This window comes from Oryza brachyantha, chromosome 1 (assembly GCF_000231095.2).
Source record: "Oryza brachyantha chromosome 1, ObraRS2, whole genome shotgun sequence".
Taxonomy (NCBI): Eukaryota; Viridiplantae; Streptophyta; class Magnoliopsida; order Poales; family Poaceae; genus Oryza; species Oryza brachyantha.
In genome coordinates this window covers 3,519,078-3,546,122 of record NC_023163.2, presented here as the reverse complement: position 1 = coordinate 3,546,122, position 27,045 = coordinate 3,519,078, and the positions used below count along the sequence as shown (strand labels likewise).

The following is a 27,045-nucleotide window of genomic DNA, read 5'->3' as shown; positions in this document are numbered from 1 at the left end:
TGTTCCCAACTCCCAACTCAAAAACCAACGAGCAGTTGTTCAAACGTTTTTTAGCAAGCGCTGTGGTCCGTGGACTGCTGATAACTTCAGATCAAATTTCGTCAGAAACAAATAGTACTAGTAAGTAGTAAATTTTATCAAAAAAAATCGTAAAGCGCAATTTATTTCGAAAAGAACTTGATTGAGAAATCGTACGGGGATCCGAACCGGGCGTTTAACATAAAACCTGCTATAGCCCGCACGACCGTAGCAAAGGCAGCTTACGAAGATCTAATGAGCATAGGGCCCCCTTTGATTTTAATCCTATGAAAAAAAAAATGCCTGATAGAGCTTTTGAAATAAAGGATTACATCCTATCCTTTTCTTCGAAATTCCTATGAATTAGACAACCCTATAGAGATTTTGGAGAAAAATAAACATAAGATCCTACCTCATGTTTCTTCTTCCTATATCTCTAAGGTCCCCTCAAATTACTGTGTTTTTCCTGTGGTCCAATCAAACAGACATTCCTACGTTTTTCTTATGTTTTGCAATCCTCTGTTTTACACATACATTCCTATCAAAATCCTATATTTTTTTTATTACTTAGTTTTTTCATTTTTGTGATTCAAAGGGGCCCTAAACTCAAAGATATCAGTACGAAGTTGCATCTTTTCAAGAAACCTACCTTTGTTTTAAAATAAGTTTATTTTTTTTCAGCCTATATTGAATTTTTTTCGATTAATATTTTTATCGTCGCTAAATAGACTTCACAGATGACTAATTTTTGATAATTTTAATAAATTTTTAAATAAGACAGATGTTCAAATATTGGACATAAAAACTAAGGGTCTGTTTGGTTCCCATGAACTTTTTTTAGTTCCTATTACATTGAATGTTTGGACACTAATTAAAAGTATTAAATATAGATTATTAATAAAACTCATCTCATACTCTGAACTATTTCGCGAGACGAATCTATTAAGCTTAATTAGTTTATAATTAGCGAATGTGATGCTATAGTAAATATTTGCTAATCATGGCTTAATTAGGTTTAAAAATTTGTATTTGTCTAATGAAATAGCCTTTGTTTATCCAATTAGTTTTGTTATTAGTCTATATTTAATACTCCTAATTAATGTCCAAACATACGATGTAACAAGGGAAAAAAACCCTGCATCTAAACAGCCCCTGAAAGCGTTTGGTCGGTGTTTAATTTGCAATGGCCAAATTGGTCAACGAATCGAATGTGTGCGAGTGTACCGTGTACGTTTTCATCGTCCCTATGGACAGCAAATTCGCGTGGCTGTTTTGATCGAGCGATTTTTTTATAGTCTCATATCGGATGTTTCTTATCATATCGGATGTTTATATGTTAATTATCACATCGGATGTTTGTATATTAATTAGGAGTATTAAATATAAACTGATAACAAAACTAATTGCATAAATAAAGACTATTTCATTAGACAAAAATTTTAAGCCTAATTAATCTACGATTAGCAAATGTTAACTGTAGCATCTACTAATCATAGACTAATTAGGCTTAATAAATTCGTCTCGCGAAATAATTCAGAGTATGAGGTGAGTTTTATTAATAGTCTATATTTAATACTTCTAATTAATTTTCGAACATTCGACACGAGAGAGGCTTAAAAAAAAACTTCGGAGGAACCGAAGAACCCCGTGCATCATACGGGAGCTACGCCTATGGCTATGGGTTGGGAAGCATTTGGACAGCGGGGGTCGGGCCCAGGTCGTGCAGGGGAGATGATCGAGTGCCTTTCTCAGCTATCAAATCAGAAGCTAATCATTGCCGAAAAGAAAGATTCTAGGGCGTTGAAAAGCAAAAAGAAAAAAAAGAGAGACACACGTATATATGACCTTTCATATCAGGTTGATTCAGCAGCTGTAGTAGCTGCTGGTACTAGTACCCCGTGCAACTCCACTAGTGTGCTCGGTCACATGCAATGAGCTGGCTGCTGACTCGCTGAGTTCCTGACCGTATGTGCGCAACCTGTTCTACAGCCGGGTGGCCTCTCTTTCATCTCCCTGGCGGCTCAATGCTTTCGAGGGGGCTTTAGGTAAACTCGGCACTGTACGTGCTAATATATATAAGTATGTAAGCCGTATGATGCAATTATATAATAAACTGTGAAATTAAAATGTTAATATAGTATTAATGTTTTAAATTATTGATGAGAAATACACATTATCGGTCAAAAAAAACTTATGTATCATATGTGTCGGTGTTTCACTCGAAGTCGACCGGCCATCTGACATTGGCAAATAACACTCAGCCAATTCTTGTGGCCATGCAAAAAAAAAAAAAGACTCCCTGAGTAGTGACCATGGCTCATGGATCAATAAATGATATATACCCTTTTTCTATGTTTATCTAGATCCATCTATTTATTAATATATATATATATGTATATATATATATATATATATATTGTATATGTATATAGATTCAATAACATACGTATGCATCTAAACGAGACCAAAAGATCTATAATGTAGAACATATGAAATATTATAACTTATAGACGATGAATGGTAATATAGATTACAATTTATAAGATACTACCGCATTAAGGCAGACACCAACAAGGCAGCCACCAGGGTTAAAGTCTAGGGTTGGCAAATTCCATATTGTGCCAGGGATGGAAAATGCTTTCCCCCATGGGGCCCTGAAATGCATAAGTCCACTATCATTTATGTTTCTTTAAGACCATTAGACCCAATAGCCCAATTGTTAAAGCATCATATAAACTCTACAACCTAGTTTCTCCCCACCTCCCCTCATCTCACAACCACTACCCCACAACTACGTGCGCACCCTTCGCCAACACCCGCGCATCGGCCGCCTCGACTACACCCCTCGTCCACTTGTCGTCGCGGCCTGCCCCTCACTGGCCACCATCACGCTCCCTCGGCTCCCCTCTATGGCTCCGCGCCAATGCAACGTGCACCTGTGGGGCCCCGGTAGGGGATCAGGCTCGTCGGGTTAAGGGCCATTCTCGACCAACTCGGGCCCGTCATGTTAAGTTGCCTACCATATTAGGGTCGTCATCTAGTCCAAATCCTCTCCTCTAGAAGACGTAGCAAGCTGCGAATAGGAAGTCAGGCTTAGGAAGCATTAGCCGACAGGTCAAACCGACAAAGACAAGGAGACATGGTCACAACCTCACAAGTCATAGGGATAACAGGATCTGGTCTCAGCCGATCAACGAGTTGGCGTTGGCAACTTGTTCGTCTAAGTGGGACTCTGACGTTAGCGACTTAATGACTTGGCTACGACCAAAAGCAATAGGGCACGCTGCATACCTGGTTATGGACCAAAACCGAAAGGATTAGGGAGCACAATAATACACGAAATATAATCTTGGAAGGTTGTCATCCTCACCGCCCATGCGTATAGCCAACCTTGTTATGAAGTTCACATGGTCGTGGATTACAGTCTTACGAGGATTGACGGAGCTCTATAAAGCTACAGTCTCTTTATGCACGTCTCATGTGAGGATCACATTTTATTGGAGATGTAATGGGCATATAATTTTATTTCTTGGACCTAGCTGAGACTGGGTTAAGAGGTGTGTGGCCTACTAGTTATCTCAAGTCTTCTTAGGTTGGATGCCTTATGAACCATTCCATCCTAATTGGTACTAGTAGGATGGATTACGTAGCTATTCTTAAATAAGTTTGTAGGCTCAATTAATTAAAGCAAGTTCAGTGGTAAAGCCATGTTGCTATCTGTAAGCTCGTATTATAGTCAATATATATCATATGAGCGCTTGACTATAATTTTTATCTCTTATAATTATCTTTCACCTATGTATTTAATGTATTTTTTGGAGTATGCGTACAGCTAGCTCTTGCAGAAAGAGTCAATCTCACTTCTTTTTCATTATCTCCATTCTCCACATCAAATTATAGTTAACTTATAGTCTTGTATTATTCTTATTCTTAGTACGCATAATTATAGTGGATTTTATAGGAAAAGTTCTGGTCCTTTTTTTAAAAAAGAGGAGGAATCATCCCAACCAAAGATCCTCATTATGTATCCATGACAAGAACGGATACGTACTATAACCTTTTTAGATTTGTCTAGATTTATCCATATATTAATATGTATGTACATCTAAATTCATTAGCATGTATACAAAGCCAAAAGACATTATAACGTGCAAATGGCTATGCGTACGATCAAGTTGTACGACTTAGATACGATTAAATTGATCAACAACTACGATGACACACCTTTGAGGTCAGACGTATATATACCCCATGGCCGGTGGATTCTGCAACTGTCCATAAATCGAAGATGGTCCATGACAGCATTAACTACGAGTAGTCCTCCGGTTACAGAGAGATCTTTCATTTGGACCTACAGCAGAGACGTCAATGGAAACGCCTGGACACAGGGTTAGACGACGGCGACCACGTACAAATCCGGTGCAGTGCAGAAGGAGAAAAATAAAATAAAATCCCTGCGTAAATATTCTACTGCTCGAGACATCATCTTAGCAACCCATTCAATTGTATACCCAGGATGGCTCGTGGTGGTGGTGAATGCCGGCTTTTTTTTTTTCACTGGGAATGGACTAGTAGAAAATAGGAATTAAGAACAACAACCAATCGAGTTGTTCGATTGGGCGGCGCAAGGCGAGTTTGCTGTAACAGTGGAGCACATGGAATCTCTGGCAACCATTACAGTGTCAATCAGTATATCCATGATGTTGTGGTACACTCTCTCCGTCCTATATTATATGGGATTTTGACTTTTTATCGGTAATGTTTGATAACTTGTTTTATTAAAAAAATTTAAAAATATTATTTTTTATTATTTTATTTACTATTAAAAGTAGTTTAAGTATTACTTATAAATTTTTATATTTGCACTAAATTTTTGAATAAGATGAATGGTTAAAAATTACAAGTGAATAGTGAGAATCCCAGAGGGACCGAGGGAGTATACTGTTATTCTGTTGACTACTTGGACGGATTATTGCTGTAAAATATCTGATCCATGCATCCAAAATGTATTTTATTGAAAAACTTCTATTGTATAGTTTAAACCACAGGTTTAAAAGTATTACTTAATTCTATTTTAAACTATCTAGTTTGAATCCTCATAGTTTTATTTAAAAAAATTCTTCTACTATATCGTTTAAACCGCATGTTCAAAACTATATAATTTATATCCTGATAGTCAAGAAGACCTTTTTTTTCTTACAGTGCTTCCATTTCTTCTTGATCTCATGTACCTTTTATAATCTATACTTATGCAATCATCTGTCCAAAAGCAAGGAACAACCTATGATGCTGCAGAGGCATAGAGGTGATTGTTTGGCTTTGCCATGGAAAAAGTCAAATGACATAATTACAAACGATAAGTAATTTATGAATATTTTTTACATATGTATTTTTAGTGATCTAAAAACTAGGGTTGTAAAATAAATTTCGGTGAAAAAACGTAAAAATAACATCTCAAAATTTAAGGTTAAAAATTTAAATTTTAACTTATAATCCTAAACAAAAACGAAAACATGGGTTGCTCCTTCCGTTCTACCACTACCAGTAGTATCTAATCCTTTCTTTAAGTTAATGTCCACTAAGTGTAGTCAATGCTAATTCTCTCTTCTCTCTCGAAGCCACATCACCTCAATTGTTTTTGCCTTAGAATGATTCATCAAGAGTGTAAATTGCATCTCTTGCCCAAAAGACACCCCATACAACCCAACCATTTATAACCTATGGATAATTAATAAAAGCAAAAAAAATATTTAAACTCATTAAAAAAATCGTATAGAAGGTAAGAGAATTTTTTTTAAACTCATATCTACCATATTATCACATAATTCTCCCGCAGTAACACGCGGGGTATCCATCTAGTATAGAAAGGTGATGATAAGCCAGAAAAGAAGTAGGAGACCAATAATATGTAAATGAACAATCTGATAAACAAGCTGTTTCAAACTGGTTAACCATATGTTAAGAAAAAGTGTGGGAATACATCGTATACGGTGGACTCTGTTATTTGTTATTTGTTTTTTTATCGTATTTAACGTTATAACCAATGAAATTAACCATAAAAAAATTAAAAATCTACTCTATTTATTCCAAAATCAAATCTCAATGCAATCATTGTCCATTTTGTCCACTTCTAATGTATTTATTTATTTAATTTCACACAGTCTTATAATTGCTTAATAATCAACCTTTTCTAAGACAAAAAGATATAAAAGCTCATCTTATATTAGGACAAAGGTTTGTCTACACAGATTTATTTTTTAAAAGAAAAAACACAGCGTTTGGACGCAGTTTTGCTGGCAGGAGCAAGCAAACCAAGCTGTCGAGGCAGAGGTGCAGTACTTGGACCTATTTGAGAAGCTTTAAGAATCAGTTACTTGGTTTTCTAAGAATCAGTTGCTCGATAGTCTTCTTCAACTTCTGGATCCTTAGTTTATTTTCTAGAATCTGTAACTATAGATTCTTAGAAGCTGTTTAGAACAGCTTCGGATAGAAACGATTTTAAAAAAAAGCTAGAGCTCAGAGAAGTTTTTCCAAACAGACCCATAGTAGTAGTAGCAGGGGCCTGGCCTAGTATCAACCGGGATGAACACAAACACAATACACTCCTACACGGCACGCGGCAGCAGCGGCAAGTTTAGTACCACCAGTTCAAAAACACGACGACATGGCAACCAGTCGGGCGATGCGGCAGCTAGCGAGGAGGACAAAGCTCCAAACCGAGCGCTGGCAGGCGACACAGTGCAGCACCGGAATTCTTCCGCGCCGGGGGAGGCAAGCAAGCAGCTGCACCCCCAGCCAGCCACTCCGCCCACACGTCTCTACAGGCGCTCCGGTCGGCCACCGCCGGTCGTCGTCGTCGTCGAGCTCGGCGCTGTCACATGCATACATGGCGGCAGGGGCGATCCATCTTGCAACAAGTTGCATCCGTCTCGTCGTCACATGGCGCCCGTCCGTTCGTCATCACGGGACATTCAAATTCCGGGTGGCCGGTGGTCAATGCCTGTTCGATTCGTTATCTTTTCGGGCTCGTTTTGATTGGTGGGTGAAGCAGTACAAAACAACGGGATTGGATTTGATTTGATGGGAGAATTGAGAGAATGTACATCAAAGTGCACTGTTAATTCAGAGAAAGAAAGGTGAAAAGAAAAAGTAATCTCTCCCCGTACACTTGCTTGTCACTTGTCAGCAAGAAGCAGGTGTGGCAGCTCGGAGACGACGACAATGGGGAGCCGGAGCACAGGGAAGAAGAGAACATGATCGCCATGTCGCATAGAGGCTATGGCGATCGATGGAAATAGGGCTATGGAAATAGTCGCAGTAATGAACTTGCTAATGTCTTGTAATGGCGAACGGCGATTGATTCGTTGCTGTTCACCACCTCCTCTGCAAGAAGAGGTCGCGGTCCCTCTCGGCGGCCGGCTCCGACGAGCGGTCGAAGCGGCTCAGCACGGCGGACTTGAAGCTGAACGCCTCCTGGACGCGGTTGCACGACCGTTGCATGCCGACGCCGCTCAGGCTCGCCCGGGCCTCCAGGTTCACCTCGCTCAGAGGCACCCGCTTGCGAGCGCCGGCGGCGGCGACTCCCGGCTCCGGCCGCTGCTTCGGCGCGCTCTGGGAACGGACCTTCGCCTCCGACGACTGCGTGCTGGACATGTAGCCTCGGCAGTTAGGCGACGCGCCGTAGGCGCAGCCACCGCCGCCGCCGCCACCGCACACGCTCTTCGTCGGTGTCACTGGCATGTGCGCCAGGCGCGGCGTGCTCTGCGCCGTCGCCGGCCTGGCCTTGATCTCCAGCGTGCACCAGTCGTACTCCGGGAAGTGGCGCGCGCTCGGCGCAGATATCCGCGGCGGCGCGCCGGGGAGCTGGTTGAACGGCGGGAGCGGCGACGACACCGAGTTGGCGTACCACTCCTCGCCGGCGCCGCCGGCGTCGACCACGGGAGGGCTCGTCCTGACCGACGACGACCGCGACTTGGGCCGCCCCGTGTCCATCTCCACGATCTTGGGGCTCCGGTCGTACCCGTACAACGACGACTCGATGCTCGCCGACAGGCGGCGGCTGTACGCCGCCACGCCATGCTCGCTCCGCGTGTCGTCCATGTACCGCTCTTGCTGCAAACACAAGAAACCCAAGGCAAGGAATTGTCACCGACCAGCTCGGACGAACACATTAAAAATGGCTCGGTCACCCGCTTCGCACGCAAGCGATCGTGGTCGCACGCACCAGGGAGTAGCGCGGCCGGACGGGAGGGTGGTGGTGGAGGTGGAGCGGCGGCAGCGCGGCGGCGCGCGACGAGCGGGCGGCGCGGATGGCGGCCTGCGCGCGGACGAGCGCCTGCATGCTCTGCAGCGTCGCCGCCGCCTGCCTCCGCACCAGGTAGCCACGCACCAGCGCCTGCAGCTTCACCAGCGCCTTGAGAGCTCGCAACGCCTTCTTCGCCTAAGAAAAAAAAGAGAGAAAATCAAGCCGGATTAATCATCGCTGAAACTTGCAAATATGATCGTGTTGCAGTTCGCGACAAAGCTCTTTTTTGGAAAAGAAAATGTACTGGAACAGTGCGTGAACTTAAAACGAGCTCGTCGCCAAGGAAGACGAACAGATCAAGAACAGAAGCAGACACTGTTGTTCTTGGAAGAAGCGGAAGTGGTTGGGTTCACTCACCAGGAATCCTCGGAACGCTGTCTGGATCTTGACGGCGGCGACGGCGAGGCCGCGGGGGTCCAGGACGGCGAACACCGACGAGTTGGGTGGTCCCTGGCTGGTGAGGCGGACGACCTCGACGGCCGCCTGCGCCGCCGCCACGGCCGCGTCCGCGGCCGCGGCGGTCGCCGCGGCGACGGCCATGGCGTGCTTGCTCTGCTCCCTCTCATTCTCGCTGTACATCGACTTGAGCCATGCCGCCTCCGCCGCCTTGGCGATCGCCGCATTCCCTCCGACCACCGCCGCCGCCGCCGCCTGTGCCTCCCCTTCCGTGGAGTCCCTCGACGACTTGGCGAAGCTCCACCTCTTCCTGTCCGGCGGGGGCGGCGCAGGCTTGGCCGCCGCCGCCGGCGTCCTCCCCTGCTCCTTCTTGCCGCCGCCGCCCCACAGGTTGCGAAACCACCTCGCCGCCTTGCCCATGGCCGGAATTCGCTGCTCCGGCCGGCGAGATCGGGAGCACGCAGCAAGGGCAAGGAGCGCGTGGTTGCAGCAAGCAAGCGAACAAACAGGTGGAAGTTTGAATAAGAGAGGGAAACGGGCGGGTCGGGGAGGGAGGAGCGGCTTTCAAATAAAAAGAAGGGAGGGGTCCTATACAAGACAAAAAAAATAAAAAAACAAATAGTAATACTAAAGAGAGAGAGAGAGAAAGAATCAAATCAAATCAAATGGAACCAAACCAAACCAAACCAAATCCAAAATACGAACTCATAAATGATGCTACTAGTAGCAATAAACAAATGGTGGTGCAGCAAGCTAGCATACGAGTTCAAAAAAGAGGGCGTTCAAAAAGATAGGCAGTATATGGAGGAGTATATCCCTCCATCCCATTTGCCATGGATGATGCACTGCAAAGGCTGCAAGGCCCATAATCTCAACGGCTCTTCGTGATTTGTGTGTGATTGCGAGATGTGAGGTCACTTGCCATCATTAACCAAGTTAATTACTACTCCTGCCAGTGTAAAAACGTTTAACCCTAGTATCGCCGTCGTGGGTAGTTCTAGTATTCGTTGGCATGCGAAAGACGGTGAAAAATACAAAAACTTCTTTCGTCGGCGCCAACAAACTTGTCAGGCACAGCTGGTTCAGGTTAAACCCCATGCACTCGTACGTACAGAAGGACAGAGACGGGGAGCGTATCTTTGTACGAACGTACGTACGTACGCGAGCCGTATCCGTATGTACATATACACAAGCACGGCCTTTTAACATTCTTACCCATTGGTATTTAACGGAAGACGATGTGACTTGTCATACGATTTTACCATATATATGTTATTTAGAAATTTCATATAAATATGTAAAAATATATATTATAATTAAAGTATTATTAATAATAAAGTCAATAACAATAAATATAAATGATAACGATATGAGTTTTTCTAATAAAACAAGCTATTATAAAAATTACGCTAAATAAATTCAGTAACATCTTTTGTTAAATTAGATAGAAAGGAGTAAATTTTTAGCCATATTATAGAGGTGATTTTAAGTTTGTAACGATATATTTGTAAAAAAATAATTTTTAAATAATAATTTATGTACATATTATTAATGATTAAAAGACAGAGCCGTAAAATAAAATTTGATAAAAAAATTTCAATATTAAATTTACATTTAAGATTAGAAATTTAAATTTTAGTTTATAAATACGATTACAGTGAAAGGATGAAGTGGGTATGGATGTGGAGCGTGTGGCTGCAGGCGCTCTCGTGAGCAGCGGTTTGACTTGTAGCAGTTGTACGTGCAATGGCGCCGTGTGCGTGGGCCGTCCGTCCGTCGCCGGTGCATGCAAAAGCAAAAAAAAAAAAAAAAAAGAAAAAAAAAGATCTTTTGGGGGTGATGACGATGACGTCACCGGGATAAAGCCACAGGAGGCCACACAGTGTGGGTGGTGCTCATGGTCATGGGGCCCCTAGGGAATATCGAATCATTGATCCATCGATCTCACGCATCATCAACCGTCATAAAAAGATTCCAAATCGCATACTGATAGTACCAAAACTTGTGTTTGATTTGGGTTTATATACTTTCGAATTATAAGTACCAGTGCTCCTGCTACGCTCGTGCCGTCCTCGCTGCTCGCACGTGCAGGTCCAGGTGGGTGTGATGTGCTCAACTGCTCACTCTCTATAGCTCTGCACTGCATGTCACCAAAAAAAAAATGTTGCTAGTGCTGCTCCTGTTGCTGTTGCTTGCTTTGGGTGATTTGAATGACCACGACGATGCGACTTTCGGGGTGTTTAGACGGAGAAAATTTTTGAAAGAAGTGTCATGTTAAATGTTTGACTGGATGTCAAAAAGGGTTTTCTGACACGAATGAAAAAACGAATTTCACAGCTAGTCTGAAAGCCGCGAGACGAATTTTTTGAGTCTAATTAATCCATCATTAGCATATATTGGTTACTATAGCACTTATGGCTAATTATGGACTAATTATTCTCAAAAGATCCGTCTCAAGATTTATTCCGTAACTGTGCAATTAGTTTTTTGGTTCATCTATATTTAATATTTTATTTAGATGTTCAAAAATTTGATGTTATATTTTAAAAAAAAAATTCGGAACTAAACAAAGGCGCGTACTGTAGTAACCTATTCTACAGCGGTACAACAGGAGGAGTTTTGTACCTCCACAATCTTTGTGACCTCGTCGTGGTACTATCGCCGGCAGTCAATGCACTGCCTGAATTTTTTCTTTCTTTCAATTTTTTTGCAGGTCAACTCGCCCCAGTGATCTTTGCTGACATGGCGCCTGCTGACTCTGAGGAAGGATTGGGTGGTACAGAATGGCGTTGGGATGATGAGATGCAGCCAGCAGCCTCGCCGCATGCATCGTCCGTTTTTACTACAGCGTTTGACTCGGGCCTGGGATCGATCTCATCGAAAACACAAAAATCGCAGCAGAGGCCCTGATGCGAGCTGAAACGGATTTGGCACGTACCAGTCGGTTCCGAGGCCTTTTGACTGCCCAGGCTTTTGAAAATGCGCTAGTGAAATCTATAAATTTCGTCTGATGCATTTGGTTGTACAGGGTGTCGTCGAAACACAGAGCTGTGTACGGCAGCATCAAGCGGGATCGAGATTAGAACAAGGTTAATAATATAACCAACAAACTGGCTATAAGCTTCTTATAGTCTTCTCTTAGCCCACTCATATACCAGTTAGCTCTTTATCATTAATACAGGACCCACATGTCACTTTCTCAGAATTTTTTGGTTCCTGTGCTTAAGCTGGCTATAAGCTAACAGCCTGCTTACACTCTCTCTCCTCCCATCTCTCTTTCACATAAGCATATAGCCAGCTTATAGCCTGCTATTATACTTGCTCGTCCGAACAAGTTAGATAAAATTTTAGTCACTTTTCTATTTATCTTTACCATAAAATTTTACTAGGGTCATTGTGGGATGTTCAATAGTTTTAACGGGGTAGCGGGGGCTCCAATAGCATTCGGGGATGGCGGGGGCTCCTGACAAAGTAGGCTTATGTGTTTGTGCAGAGAGGCACCGAGGGTTCGGGTTACCCTAGAGTCGAAGCTAGAAAATTAGTTTATTGGGGTCACCGGGGTCAGAATACACTAATCTTACTTAATCCTTAGTATTATTTTAGCTGACTAAACAATATAACAATGGATTTCGTTAAAGGTTAGCAGGGTCGATTGACCCCGACAATTAACTCCAGCTTCACCCCTGGGTTACCCAAAAAAATCGGGTTAGATTTTTCGAGTTTTTAAAATTTTGGGTTTCCAAAAAAAATTCTAAGACCCGGCACTTTGGAGACTCGTAAAATCGGGTTTCGGGTTACCCGTTATAACCCAAACATTGCTTAGCGTATTGAAAATAAATATTTTGAATGTCTTTTGGCAAATAAATAGCAGTTATTCAGTGTAATTCTCCTAAAAACAAATATTGTTTCAAAAGCCGCGCAGATGGTCTCAAGACACACATTGAACGGTTAGAGAAGAGATTGTGGGTTGTACGTGACTTTTTGCCTTTCTTTTGGGCTGCATGAGTGTGCCATTGGTTTCTTTTTTTTGGGCTGGACTCACAAGAAAGGAAGCAATTGTTGCTCATATTTCAAGATAGTCGGGCATTTTAGGTACCGGAGACACAAACCCGATTCGGGTTTCAGTTCTTTCGGATTCAGGATCTTTTTTTAGGGTTCCGTCTTCCGGTTTTGGGGTTTGTGCATAGTGCTAGTGTGGTGGTGTTGAGATTAAAAAAAGTACCTGCAATATCTATTTGATGGTAAATAACATTTGCTCTCAACTAATTTTTTTCTCTGGAGTAATTAGACAAATAACTTTGAAAGTCTTTACGAATTTCTTAACTTAAAAAGCATGTCCTAGAAAATCCAAAATCTCAAATTTTATATAGAAAATTGACACAATAAACAATTGTTTATGAGCTTCCAACCATAATTCGTATTCTATCCATCACTTAATATAAGACGTAACTCCCACTAACATTAATAAAAAAAGTTATAATCACCTCCTCGATTAGATCACCTACGTATATGTATACATGTATGAAACTTTGTTAGATGTTTTGATGGTGAAGAAATTAAAATAGAATAAAATTTATAGAAAAAAATATGTCGTAGTTAATACATGTTTACATGCACGTCTTATATTATTAAGCGGAGAAAAAAATATTTATGAGTTATATAGTAGGGTCGAGGGAGTAACTGGACTGGAACTAGGCTTGCGTGACAGGAGGATTAGGATTATTCTATTTGGGATTGGTTGGCAGTTTGGCACTTGGCGGGTTTCAGGTTGTCAGGTTGCGGCTGCGAGCATGATGTTTGAAACGAGAACAGAAAAGGCGGAGGAGGAATCGGAGGCGCTCATCATGGAGATTTGAACCTACGACTACGACCCAGCAACCCCACCTTCTTGATTTTTTTTACCCAAACACACGAAAAAACGCAAAAAAAAAAAAAATCCTACTGCCACGAGAGCGATCGCCATGGAAAATCGGGGTGGTCGCGGTAAAAAAAAGCTGCATGGTTTTTCGTAAATCCAATCCATTGACGTCACCTCTCCTACCACGTGCCGCGGCCATGGCGACGCATGCGAGCGTGTTGCAGCACCGGTCACGGTCTACGAGAAGAGAGGCCGGCGGCACGCCGGCCCAGGGCGAGCGCCGCCGGCGCCGCCGGCTCGAGCGGACGACGTGGGCTCCCGCCGCCGAGGCCCATCTGAGGAGGCCCACCCGCCACGCGGCCCGCGCCGAATCCGACCAACTCCCACCCCGGTCTGGCGGTTTTGGACTTGGCACGGCGAGCCGGCGACCGTCTCCGGCCAACTCCTCCATTCATGTCCATGCCAAGGTGTCGCGCATCCATCCATCCGATCCGGTCCAATCCGCGGCAGAATCCGGCCATTTCCGTTGCTGGATTCTCCATTCTACAAAGAAAAGCGAGAGATATCAATCCGACCATGGAGATGCTCCCCCTGCCTGTTCCTGTGCAGTTACCGAAAAGCTATGAAGAGAACAAGGAGTGGGGGCGACGACTCGATTTCATCTCCCTTTCCCGCTGTCGTGTCGACCCATCGGTGGATCGCCGGAAAAAGGATAAAGATTAGCGCTTTCGACAAAGCTTTCACGTGCATCCTCCTCATCTGATTCGTTGCAAATCCAAGCCCAGATTTCCTCCACTCTCTCTTTCTTCTTCTTTTTTTTCACCTGATCGATCTGGCCGTGCGTGCAATCTATTCTTGGGGTCTTTGATCGTGTTTGGGTATCTCAAGTTCTTTCTTTTCTGAACCCGCAAAGGCGCCACCTTTCTTGCTGCTTCGGTTTGCTCGGAGACCGGCGATCATGGCGGCGGCGGCGGTGGAGGCCGAGCAGGTGGTGGCGGACCTCCGGGAGAGGTGCGCGACGCCGGCGTCGCTGCTGCGGGATGTGGCGTCGGCGATGGCCGACGAGATGGGCGCCGGCCTGGAGGAGGAGGGTGGGAGCAGGGTCAAGATGCTACTCTCCTACGTCGATAAGCTCCCCACTGGGTCAGTATAAGTCTGTAATATGCATCGCCTCTTCTGAATTCTGATCGTGTTGGTAGCGTCAGAAATACAACTCATTTCTGCAGTTCTTTTAGTCTTGCTTCAGGTTAGCTGAGTAGATAGATTTTTGAAAGTTCTGGGTTTCAGGTTGAATGTTTTGTTTAGCCTGATTGCTTCTGTGCCACAAAATCTAGGAGAGAGGAAGGATTGTTCTATGGGTTGGACCTAGGAGGAACAAACTTCAGGGTCCTCAAGGTGCAGCTTGGCGGCAACAAGAAGCATGTCGTCAACTCTGAATCCAGAGAAGTCACCATCCCACCACACCTGATGTCAGGGACCTCCTCGGTGAGTTTTGGATGTTGAATTTCGTGTACAGGTTTTACTATGTAATACTATTTGAGATTTTAATGCTGTTGTACCATTTTGAATCTTGGATTAGATGTTTGGATTTGATGGTGTTCAGAATCTGATTTCCAGGAATTATTCGGTTTTATTGCTTCTGAGTTAGCCAAGTTCGTTGCTGATGAAGAGGAGAATGCTAATGCTAACTCATTAAATGGCAAGAAACGAGAGCTTGGATTCACGTTTTCTTTTCCGGTGAGGCAACGATCTGTTGCATCGGGTACCCTTGTCAAGTGGACAAAGGCATTTTCCATTGATGACGCTGTAAGTTTTCCTTCTGCTCACAAATTCAATATACGTAACTTGCATTCTGTGATGTCAAAATTGTGCTAGTTACTACTAGTAACTACATCACTGCAAAACCCTATTGTCATTTAAGTACTCAGCTCGACTAGTAAAGGAAGGAGAAATGTAAGAATTCGTATGAGTAGCTATGTTTTGCTAGATCAATTCACACGTAAAAACATCCAACCTTTTAGCTCATCTGAGAGAATCTTCTATCAGATAAACTTTTCTCTGAAATCAGGTAGGTGAAGATGTAGTGGCTGAACTACAAACTGCTATGTCGAAACAAGGTCTGGACATGCATGTAGCTGCATTGGTGAGTGTTGATTAGCTCTTACCTTTGATAAACATAATCTATCTACAATGTGTGGTGAACAATTTTAGTCTGACGTAGCTTTTTGATGAGGTAGATTAATGATGCTGTTGGAACGTTGGCTGGAGCAAGATACTATGATGAAGATGTTGTCGCAGGTGTGATATTTGGTACCGGCACAAATGCCGCATATGTTGAGAGGGCAAATGCTATACCAAAATGGGAAGGAGAGTTGCCCAATTCAGGAGATATGGTAAGAAATGAGAGCCGTACTTTTCATTTAGATTCAAGCAGTAGAAATCAAACACACTGTTTTATTGTATTTTTAAGTATTTTTCATGTGCTTTTATTGTATTTCAGGTCATCAATATGGAATGGGGTAATTTCTATTCATCCCAGCTTCCGGTTACTGAATACGATCAAGAATTAGATAAAGAAAGCTTGAATCCTGGAGAGCAGGCAAGTTTCTTCACCAAAAAACGACCTGAAGATTGTTTTCTCTTGGCTCACCCATGTAATTTTCAACTTCTTTCAGATATATGAGAAGTTAACGTCAGGAATGTATTTAGGTGAAATTGTAAGAAGAGTTCTACTTAAACTGTCCTTGCAGTCTGGAATTTTTGGTGACATAGATGACTCCAAACTCAAAGCTCATTTCCATCTACGGTATGATGTTCCGTTTTATTTTTGCAGTTGACATTCTAATGAAATTTATGATCCGAGTGCTTTCAAATGCGGTAAAATTTTCCAGATTTAAGCTCGACCCTTAAATCTCTGTTCATGGGTGTACAGGACTCCACACATATCTGCAATGCACCATGATGAAACACCTGACCTGAACATTGTGGCTGAAAAATTACACCAAATCCTACAGGTATCCTTTGCTTTTGAAAAAGCTTTTGTCAGGCAATGTTTATTCCTGCTCTGTACACTATGTTTGTCTGCAGATTACAAACACATCCTTAGAGACACGGAAAATGGTTGTCAAAATATGCGATATTGTAGCAAGGAGGGCAGCTCGGCTGGCTGCTGCCGGGGTTGCAGGGATCCTGATGAAGCTTGGAAGAAATGGCTGCGCCAACACCCAGCGATCGGTCATCGCCATTGATGGAGGTTTGTTCGAACACTACACCAAATTCAGGGAATGTTTGGAGAGCACGTTGGGTGAGTTGCTGGGAGATGAGGCTTCCAAGTCGGTAGCCGTCAAACATGCAAACGACGGGTCAGGAATTGGGGCTGCCCTTATTGCAGCCTCCCAATCTCAATGAGAAATTGCTACATATGCATATGGTAATTTGCCGTCCCTTTTTGTTGTGGAGTGAAAAAACAAAATGAAAAAACCTAGCTCTGTTGTATGATATCTACTGCTTCACCATGCTGGAAGCCTGGAACTGAAAGCAGCCTTTTTCACCAGAATGAGGCTTGATAATGTCATCTTGCACAGTTGTAAGTACAAATAAAATGCGAATTCACATGCCTCATAAAATGTCTCCCTTTCTATCATACACCAAGCATTTGCTATAAAAAGATGTTGCAGTTAATTAAGAGCATCCCCAATAGCTCATCCATACCCTCCTCTATCCTAAAAATAAAGGATAAACAGTAAAAGTTGAGCTCCAGCAGAACATCTATCTTATTATTTATTTTTAGATGTTATCCATATTAGGAGAGATAACCTCTATATTTAGATGTTCTCTCTTTAATCCTCCAAATAGATATAGATGATGTCATATATAGATGATCTGTTGGAGTACAAAGGGATATGAAGGATGAAAGTGTTTTAGATGATCATCCAAATGAAGATATGGATGATCAAATTTAGATGAGTTGTTGGGGATGCTCTAATTTCTGCGATATTTCAGCTAAATCAGATGCTATTGAAAGCTTCCTTGGTCCCAATTGAGCGATTTGCTGTGGATAGTGCCTCTCAGACAGAAGAGCAGGTTATAACCTTAAACGAGCACCATTGATCGGTTCGTGGTCCAATTTATTTAAACTACGAAAATGCATGAAACGAAGTGATAAAAGCTCTCGTATCAATCTGTCATCGGAGAAAACGGTACCACGGTAGCATCAATGGAAACTTGTCAGAAGAGGTCGAGCAAAATTGATAGCAGTAGTAATGACAATAAATTAGCAATACCGATTCATCAAGCGTGTTCCATGAAAGCTCATTTGTCGCAAGTGAACACAATAGCTATAATAATGCAACAAATTGCTGTGTATTTTTTCCTTCTACCTGGACTAATGTAGACTTCATCGCTATGCTAATAATGTTCCCGTTCGTCCCTTAAGACCTCTAATAAATTCTCTTCAAATATTAACCTCTCCTTGTGATTTAGAACCGGATGCTTTGAAACTTTGATCAAACTAAGAACCCTACTTGCAACTTATGCCTTATCAACAGATCATATGAAATGTGAAGTCTAGATCTACTTAGCAATGATGCAATCAACCCAACACACCGCGAAACACAATAAGGGATTAAATGTAGTCCCCGTCTTCTACTGTGAGTTGAGGCCTCCTACACAGATCAAGGTAGAACCACCACCCGTTGCTGAATTTCAGGCCCCTGTATACTGTCAATTCTTCTACCCTCAACCTCACAAAAGCCGATCATGAACTCCACTACACACTGGCACGGACGCACGGTGGCACAGCAACGGAGAAGAGAGGATTGATACCTCTGGCGCAAGACATGGCAGCATCTGAGAACCATCCAAACTTTGTGGGTTTGCAAGCTCATTCTTATTTTAAGAGTGTAGTGTATCAGTGGTCCTTAAACTTGTGTGCATGTGTCATCAAGGTCCCTGAACTCTCAAAATGCATTTTTGGGTCTCCGAACTTGTCTGGGGTGTCATATAGGTCCAAACGGGCTCCAACCCGCTCCATCCGCTGCCAAGGCATGCCACGGTGGCGCCTACGTGGCGCTGACATCGCCCAGCCACCACCTGCGCTGTCATGGGCCAACTGTCTCCCACTCGGACGCACACACATGTAGGAAGGGAACGAGATAGCACAACAAAGAAGTGGAGGAATCGAGAAAAAAATAAGGAGAGAGATACTGACATGTGGGACATACATGGCCCTACAAATACGTAGGCGTCACTGTGGCATGTCATATCAGCGGATGGCGCGGGTCAGAGCCCGTTTGGACCTATATGACACCCTAAACAAGTTCGGGGACCCAAAAATATATTTTGAGAGTTCGGAAAAATAAATGACATATGTGTACAAGTTTAAGTACCGCTGGTACATCTTCACTCTTATTTTAATATATTACTTAGTTGATTTTGTAGAGCAAAAAAAATCGTTTAGTTAAAAGGCTTGCGTAATTATTATTAATTTTATTATGATTGGATTTATTACTAAATATATTTTAATTGATAATCTTACAATTATATATTTATATAAAATGTGTAAATAAGACAAATCAGGCAGTAGCAAAATGTCATTAAAAATGTCACTAAAAAAATATGGAGAGTACTTAGGGCAGTCACAATGCTAGAAAACTAACTTGGTTTCTGTACTCCGAGATATTGTGTCAAGAAATTATATTTCACAATGTAACTTTTATATTTTATTATTACATGACCCACTTGTCTCTCTCACGGCCAGTCTTATTTTACGTAAAGACTGGATCTTAATCTAGAACCAGTTTCTTTATTTTTATATCTCCCTCTCTAATAAATAACCTATCATATCAGTAAATTACTTATATGACATAGCAATAAATACAGATACAAACTATCCTGGAGCGACTTAGTTGTTTCAAGTTGATTTTAAGCAAATTTTTCACACGAGGAATGCACGGAGGTTACAAGGAAATCCACCTCGATTTTGAGTTGAAACCAACCAAATCTAAAAGCGAGGCACTTTTGCGTCGTCGAGGTGGACAGCAATAAAGCCATTATCATCGAGATGAAACGCCGAAACATAGTAGTAGTAACTAATTTGACACGTGCCTACATAGTAAAATACATCCAAAATTACACCTCCAAAGGGCGCCACAGATTAGCTTAACCACCCGCCTAATCACACTCTTCCATGCTACGTACGTACTAATTAAGCATGACGTTAATACTGTCATGATCACTCTCGTATACATAATTTTGTAGCCCAAAAGACATCAAAATGGCCACGAAGCCAAGCACAGCATCTTCATCATCATCAGCAGCAGCTCCACTTCAGCTGACAGCGATCGGATTCAGCTGTCCGCCGCCGCCCTCTTCCTGCTCCCGGCCGCCCTCATCAGCTGCAAATTCAGATCGAGAAATGGTTAATTATCGCGGTGTGCATTTGGAGATCGACATGGCGAAGGGGGGGGGGGGTGCTCGCTCGCTCACCGACGGCGGCGGCAGGTCGGCGCTCTTGAGGACGCGGAGCCTCTTCGCCGTGGCAATGAACATCCTGCGTGCGTGGATGCATGCACAGATCAGATGAGGAGGTGATTCGGGTGGAAATGGTGGTGTGTGTTGGGTTTTTGACCGAGCTTACTGCCACGGGACGTCGCCGACGAGCATCCTGTCACCCTCGTCGTCCTCGTAGACGAGCGTGTACTCGCCGCCGCCGACCATCTCGCCGGTGGCCACGTCGGCCTCGCCGTCAGGGCCGGCCGGGTCCCTCTGAGCTGGAGGCGAATGGGAATCGTATTTGCGTGAGACAGCAGCGACGTGTATACATACTAACACACGGCGACCATGATCGATCGTCGGAGATGGAGAGCTTTACCGGCGAGCAGGCCGCGGAAGAGCTTGTCGACGGCGGAGGAGAGCTCGGCGTAGCCGCCGTACGCCGTCAGGTCGACCTTCCTCCCGATCGGGACGCCGTCCATGTTGATCTTGACGAACATGCCCTTCTGCGCATGCTCGTTTCCACCCGAGCAGCCGCCGCCGCCGTCCTTGCTCGATTTCTCGGCGTTCTGCGACGACGACGTCGCCGGCTTGGAGGACGACGACGAGGCGAGGTTCCGCCGGAAAGACCGCACCGGCGGCCACCCCACAACCGGAGCTGCAGCCGTCCTGGCCTCACAAACAAATTGACCATCAAATTGTACTTCTTTTTCTTTCTTTTTATCTCCGTTAAACACAGCGATCAACACGTCCTGGAACTGAAAATAAAAGAGACGAGTTCTTGAACCAACCTTGCCTTGGAGGAACTGCTTCCATTGGATTGGACTGCGAAAGCAGCCGCACGATTCGATCCCTCTCCATCTAGAAGAAGGAACACAGATCAAACTTCAGAGCAATTTTGTAACAATCAAGACAACGAGAAGCTAGAGCTTGATGCAGAAGAAGTCAAGAACCACACCTGCTTCTGCTTGCACTGACGCCGACGAGTTCTTGGAGAAGTAGGCGGGGAGGCCGAGGCTGAGCTCGAGGCCGCTCTCCCCGATCCCGCTCCTCCACGCCATGGCGACTACTCACTGAGCAGCAGGTCACGAGCGTAACAAGAGAGAGCAGCAGGGGGAGAGGGAATAAATATATAGCCGGCCGGAGATCAACTACGACGACGACGAAGACGACGATGGCCTGCAGGAAGGAGACAGAGCAGGTGCCTCTGCGTTCTGCCGCTGACGGCGCGTGGCCCGAGGAGGGGGGAGGAAAGGCGACCAAAAGGCGGCAAGGATTTGCGCGAAAAGGGACAAGGTTTGCGCGCCTCGAGGCCTTCAAAGCCCAGCCCCCGCCATGGCGCAGAGCTAGCTGCAATCCTGCAAGGTTTTGCAGAGAGACAAAGCAAACGCAAGCAACCTCGCTCTCTGTCTCTCGCAGCTGGAAGCTACAGTACTATAGCTAGAGCAACTAGACGCCTACTAGCCTACTCCTCCTCCAAGCTTTGACGGGAGATCGAAGAAGAGAGATTCCTCCAGGGGCAGCAGCAGCAGCGAAAGGGGGAGGAAAGCTAGGATCGGAGATGGCTGGGAGCATCTAGCTCTAGCTGCAGCAGAGAGCAGAGGCCGGCGAAGCAAGCAACGGCTACCTTCTCTCTGTCTGAAGGGGCAACGTGGTGGTGCTCTTTGCTCTTCTTCTTCTTGCCCTTATAAACCGGAGGGGTGGGTGCATGGCGCCAATTCTTGTAGTGTGATCGTCTGCTGTACACAGATTCCTCTGTGGGGAGCTAGCACTGTGCATAATTTTGTGCAAACATATCTTTCTATCCTACTCTCATGGGGAAGGACTTGTCCAGTATGACACACTCCTTTACGTAGCTTAAACTACAATAATAGTGGTAGCGGAGTTGGTGACTAACAGTATTTCTTGTTGCCTCCGTTTCACAGTATAAAACTTTCTAATTTTATCTAAATTTACCAATCGATAAATGTATATAATTTATATATATATTTAGATTCTTTGGCGCAAGGCTAGATACTATTGCGCCGTGAAACGGAGGGAATAGTTGTTAACAATGTTTCATAGGCATTTTTTATTATCTACAGTGAAGATGCTATTAAGGTCTGCTGAATAATGCTCTCTTCGTCTCAAAATACTTTTATCTTTGGACTTCTTTGTTTGTCAAACACAAACACTATTTTTTGAGCAATCTTGTCATTGATGTTTTGGTAAAGTGGGAGACAAATGCTTTACGATTTGAAAAAGAAGAACACAATTACATTGCGGTTTAAAAATAAAGAACATTTTAATCCTGTAGTATCTTTGTATTGGCATTTATATAATATATTAAAAATTAACGTACAAATTTGGCTGGATGGTTGTTCAAATTTGGCAGCCTAACTAGAAATTAATCTGCTGGATCGTCTGGTGGCCATGCACTGTACAGCATCATTGAGAAAACAGAGCAAAGGTGATGGGTGGCTTATCCCAAGTGACACGGGGAGACAGTGGCAATGTCTTCAATAATGCAGGCGTAGTGGCCGGTGGGCCATGCTTGATTAATTAGCAGGAGAAGCATACACATGAAAGTGACCGAAATGCCGGTGTTGGACGCAGAGGGTGAGAGGATCGGATAAGATAAGCTCACCAGCTTGTGGTTATTACTGTGCAGGGCCGCCTTTTCTTCATGAGATTTGTTTTAGTCCAATAAAAAGTTTCTCGAGGTACCAGTACTTCACGGTATCAAATTGTTTTTAATCGTTGGGTCTAACGGTGCACATCCTACTCAGCTAGATTCAATGACGAGAAACGATTTGGTAGCTCGAGGTACCGGTAACTCGAAGTACTTTTTGTTGGACCGGAGCAAATCTCTTTCTTCATACCACATTGTACATATCTCAACATTGTGATGATGAATTATCTTTTGTTTTGTTTTCGTTTTCATTTCCTCTATTTATTGTGAGTTTGTGACCGCAAAACATTTTGCAGTTGGGAGCCACGGTTCATTGAATCCCAGCGTGCATGCATAAATCTCCAGACAACACCAACTTATGAATACACCTTATTATCAACTAGACGACACCAACTTTCAAATACACGAAGTAATTTTATATGCACCATAATGAAGCGTCGTGTATATATATAGAATTATGAATACATAGATTATTTTTATATGCATCATAATATAGTATTGTGCATATAAAATTAATGCGTCGTATTCGTAATTGTTGTCGTCTGGTTGGTAATTTATCATAATATAGTATGGGAAAGGCGGTATATATTGAACATATGGGCAAAAGTGGCCGGCACATTTTGTAAGAATTAACGCACATTTCTTCCGGGTACTACCAACAAGGCAACAACGCAACATATGTCAGAAACTATTGGTAAAAGCCTAAAAGGCAGGAATGAAGGCAACAAGGCAAAGAAACGTCACACGAACCGAGACAGTGAGGCATACCAAAGTTTGATTAACAAAACGGTTGAGGTTAAACCACGTTTAACTGTGTATTAATACTAAATCATATCATATTTGAAGGTATGTATATATACACATTTAATTGTATACGTATATGTGGTGATATGTAATGCAGCAAGTATATATACTCCATTTGAAATTGTAAGCATTTTTACTTGTTTAGTAAAAATTAAGATCGAGAGAAAACTATGTTACGTATCAATTAATAAGAAATTCATGATAGTATGAGGGTACATGTGATAAAATAAGAATTCTAAATAAAAGTGATCAGATGTACTGTACTCACTATGTCCCAATATCAATATATTTTTAACATTGTGAAGATAAATTAGTTACCACAAAATGACTTGAGTGTTTCTCTTCCAAGAGAATTGTATGGAGTGGGAGATAGATAGAGATAAAATAGATAAAGAATTGAACATGAGATTATTAACGGGCAACTATTAATAATTTACAAATACTGTTTTTTATAAGATAAAAATTGATTATAAGACACAACAAGCTGGGCTGGCTTCACTGCAACGTAACTCCGGCGCGGGCGAAATCTGATGCGAGTGCAAAGAGAAGGTGCCCTGTGCGGTGGGGCCCAGCAGGGGGGCATGGCGGCCAACGAGGAGGCGAAACGTGTCGCGTGTTCTCTGTCGCTGTCAGCGTGGGGTCCACATGGCTGGAGGTGACCGGAGATAGGCTCTAGCAGGAGCTGGGTGTGTGGCTGCGTCGTCGTGACTTGACTTGGTCCACACGGCCCGACCACCCCAAAATCTAGCATCATCATTTCCCCTGCCAGCAATGTTTGGATTTCCTGTCACATGGATGTTTAGACGTTAATTAGGAGTATTAAATATAAACTGATAATAAAACTAATCGCATAAATAAATGCTATTTCATTAAAAAAATTTTAAGCCTAATTAATCTACGATTAGCAAATGTTTACTGTAGCATCACATTCGCTAATCATGGACTGGTTAGGTTCAATAGATTCGTCTCACGAAATAGTCCAGAGTATGCGGTGGTTTTTATTAATAGTCTATATTTAATACTTCTAATTAGTGTTCAAATATTCGATGTGATAGGGACTGGAAAAACTCCATGGGATCCAAACATCCCCGGAGAATAGAAAGTGGAGAGGAATTTATTTCTCTTTTTCTCTTTTGGCATGATGTATAGTACTATTTCTGCAATGTTTCATACCTCCCCTTCGTGTTTTCTATAAGATACGTGGGTTTTTAGATTTACGTTTGATTATCTGTACTATTTAAGATTTTATTTAAATATATAAAATTATAAGTTATACTTAAAATTTATATAATAATAAATTAAATTATAACAAATAATTATATAATTTTTTAATAAGATGGATGGTTAAACGTAAACATAAGAGCCAATGTTGTCATATATTAAAAAAAGAGAGAATACTTCATATAAGGTCATATACAACACTCTATTAGGGGTGTAGCAAAGGTTCCACTTATAGACATCGGTGTCGAGCGAAGCGTGGCTTGCAAATGCCCTGCATGGCTTTCTGGTAACTCGGCGGTTTAGGCAAGAAACTTAGTGTTGCAAGAATAAAATTAGTGCTCCGTACACAATTTATGTGTGCATTGTGGTACCTAGATCGACCGTGACGATGTTGGCGCTATCGTTACTCCATCACATCATCATTGGGTCACCTTTGAGATCAATCTGCGCTCATCGGGGAGGAAGAAAAGAGAGGCTACCTAACACCCCAAGCCGTTTGAAGCTTAGTTTGGCCCATGTGGCCTAGAAGTGGTTGTATAATGATGGTTTAGTACCGCCTTAAAAGTTTATGTGGGTGAGTGCCTCCTTATAAAAATGAGTGTTATAACCATTGTATCTCCGCTTTAACCCTTTTACATGAAGCGAGAACAAAAGTGTAACCAGGATACTATGTGAACGTGGGTCCACTTACAGAATAACGTGGATTTTGGAGGCGGATACATTTATTTTGTTGTTGAGGCCGTGCGCAACCCGCACCCCCACCATCCTATAATCTACTAAAGTTAAACTCTTCATTGTCGCCAAGTTCCTTCCCCATCCTTGCATGATTCCGTCAAATTTACTCATCCATGCGCCGCACACTGTGAAGAGGAGGAGATAGAGGCAGTTGCAGAGCAGATGTGTCAATGGCGTTGAGGAGAGCGGGTAGAACGACGTGTAGAAGTTAATGGGCAACCGATATAGAGAGGGGGTGGGTGGGGATCTTTTTAATTATTTCTGAAATTTTGTCACCCTATCTTTTCGTTTATGCTTATGCTTATATGACCAAATTTCAACCTTAAATTTAGAGTTTGGGTTTTTTCACAGAAGTTTATTTTTTAGTTTTGTCTTTTAGATTGGCCAAATGCATATAAAAATTTTATACACAAATTATTTTCTATTTGCAAATATGTTTGGTTTTTTCCATAAAAAACTCAAACAATGTGTCAACCCTTTCCCTATGTACTCACCTCGAACCCTTTATAATTTCGATAGCTCCCATGTACTTCCTCTGCTCTAGTTCAATAGCTCCTATCATTCTAGATAATGACATGATCATTGGCTATAATTTTATATTGTAATATAGAAAATCTAAATAAATATTTGTTTTTATGAATTACTTTTATATACTCATTTATACATGTTGTTATAGTATTTTGAAACTATAAGCTTTAAAAATTGTTTATAGTCACACTTTTAAAAACTTTGACCGTACCCTTGTCCAAAATGATAACAACTACAAGGGAGGTTTTTTTTTATGTTGTCCAAAAACAAGTACCATCATGTTGTGTTATATAATTAGGAAGGGCTGTTTATTTGTCAATTAAATGATTTTTGTTATTATCTAGTATCATTTATTTTCAAAACACTAGATAAATATCCAATCACTTATACTCATGTTTTTCTCTCTTTATGAGACATACCTATCTAAAATATAAGCATGTATAGATTGTTAAATAAATATCAATGTTCTATTAAAAAACTCTTTTGGTGACTTCAGATCAAAATTTTAATTTTGATGGTTTAGATTCTGTTACCAAGCTTCTGGTTGGTTAAAGAATCATTAAAGTGGTGGTAATCATATGCATCAAGCACAAATGCATATATTGTGACACAAAATTTGAATCTGCAAAATACTTAGATTTTGGAACGGTTGGAGTACTCTCATATTTATTTTAATTGGGATAGAAAATCTATATGATGTATATCAACATGAAATCACTTCATTTTTCCCTTACATTTATATGAAATTAACTCCACTTCTATATTGTGCAAGTTTAGTGTATAATATATGAAATTTTACCTTCCATATTGTACAGGTGTGGCCATGTAGGTGACTGACGATTAAGAACAGAACTACTAAATTACCAAAGCCGAAAAGAAAAGACAGGTGCCCTGATGGAGCCACCATGAGCCTAGAGAGGCTGGTGTGCAGAAACAGTGGATTACTTGGAATCTTTGGAGAAAAGCAGTTTCTTTCTCAGCCAGGGGGCCCTACAAAGAACACTTGGGCTATTTCAT

The 27,045-nt window shown here is 42.5% G+C and overlaps 3 protein-coding genes across 3 annotated transcripts; 1 reads left to right on the top strand and 2 right to left on the bottom strand.

Moving 5' to 3' along the window:
* Positions 1–7,061: 7,061 nt before the first annotated feature.
* Positions 7,062–9,250, bottom strand: LOC102720476 (protein IQ-DOMAIN 14-like). Its single transcript, XM_006645527.3, has 3 exons — positions 8,681–9,250; positions 8,243–8,458; positions 7,062–8,130 (listed from the first exon to the last, which is right to left on the bottom strand). Exons 1-3 carry the CDS (start codon positions 9,137–9,139, stop codon positions 7,390–7,392), a joined length of 1,416 nt encoding a protein of 471 aa, XP_006645590.2. The 5' UTR covers positions 9,140–9,250; the 3' UTR covers positions 7,062–7,389.
* Positions 9,251–13,719: 4,469 nt separating this feature from the next.
* On the top strand, positions 13,720–17,221 carry LOC102722808 (hexokinase-8). The gene is made up of 9 exons (XM_006643796.3): positions 13,720–14,720; positions 14,912–15,062; positions 15,195–15,383; positions 15,646–15,720; positions 15,815–15,970; positions 16,078–16,176; positions 16,253–16,383; positions 16,510–16,591; positions 16,665–17,221. The coding sequence occupies exons 1-9, from the start codon at positions 14,536–14,538 to the stop codon at positions 16,983–16,985; spliced, it is 1,389 nt and encodes a 462-aa protein (XP_006643859.1). The 5' UTR covers positions 13,720–14,535; the 3' UTR covers positions 16,986–17,221.
* Positions 17,222–19,291: 2,070 nt separating this feature from the next.
* Positions 19,292–21,858, bottom strand: LOC102720194 (auxin-responsive protein IAA2-like). The gene is made up of 6 exons (XM_015837818.2): positions 21,028–21,858; positions 20,861–20,930; positions 20,449–20,738; positions 20,215–20,347; positions 20,064–20,127; positions 19,292–19,972 (listed from the first exon to the last, which is right to left on the bottom strand). The coding sequence occupies exons 1-6, from the start codon at positions 21,128–21,130 to the stop codon at positions 19,925–19,927; spliced, it is 708 nt and encodes a 235-aa protein (XP_015693304.1). The 5' UTR covers positions 21,131–21,858; the 3' UTR covers positions 19,292–19,924.
* Between the last annotated feature and the right edge of the window lie 5,187 nt (positions 21,859–27,045).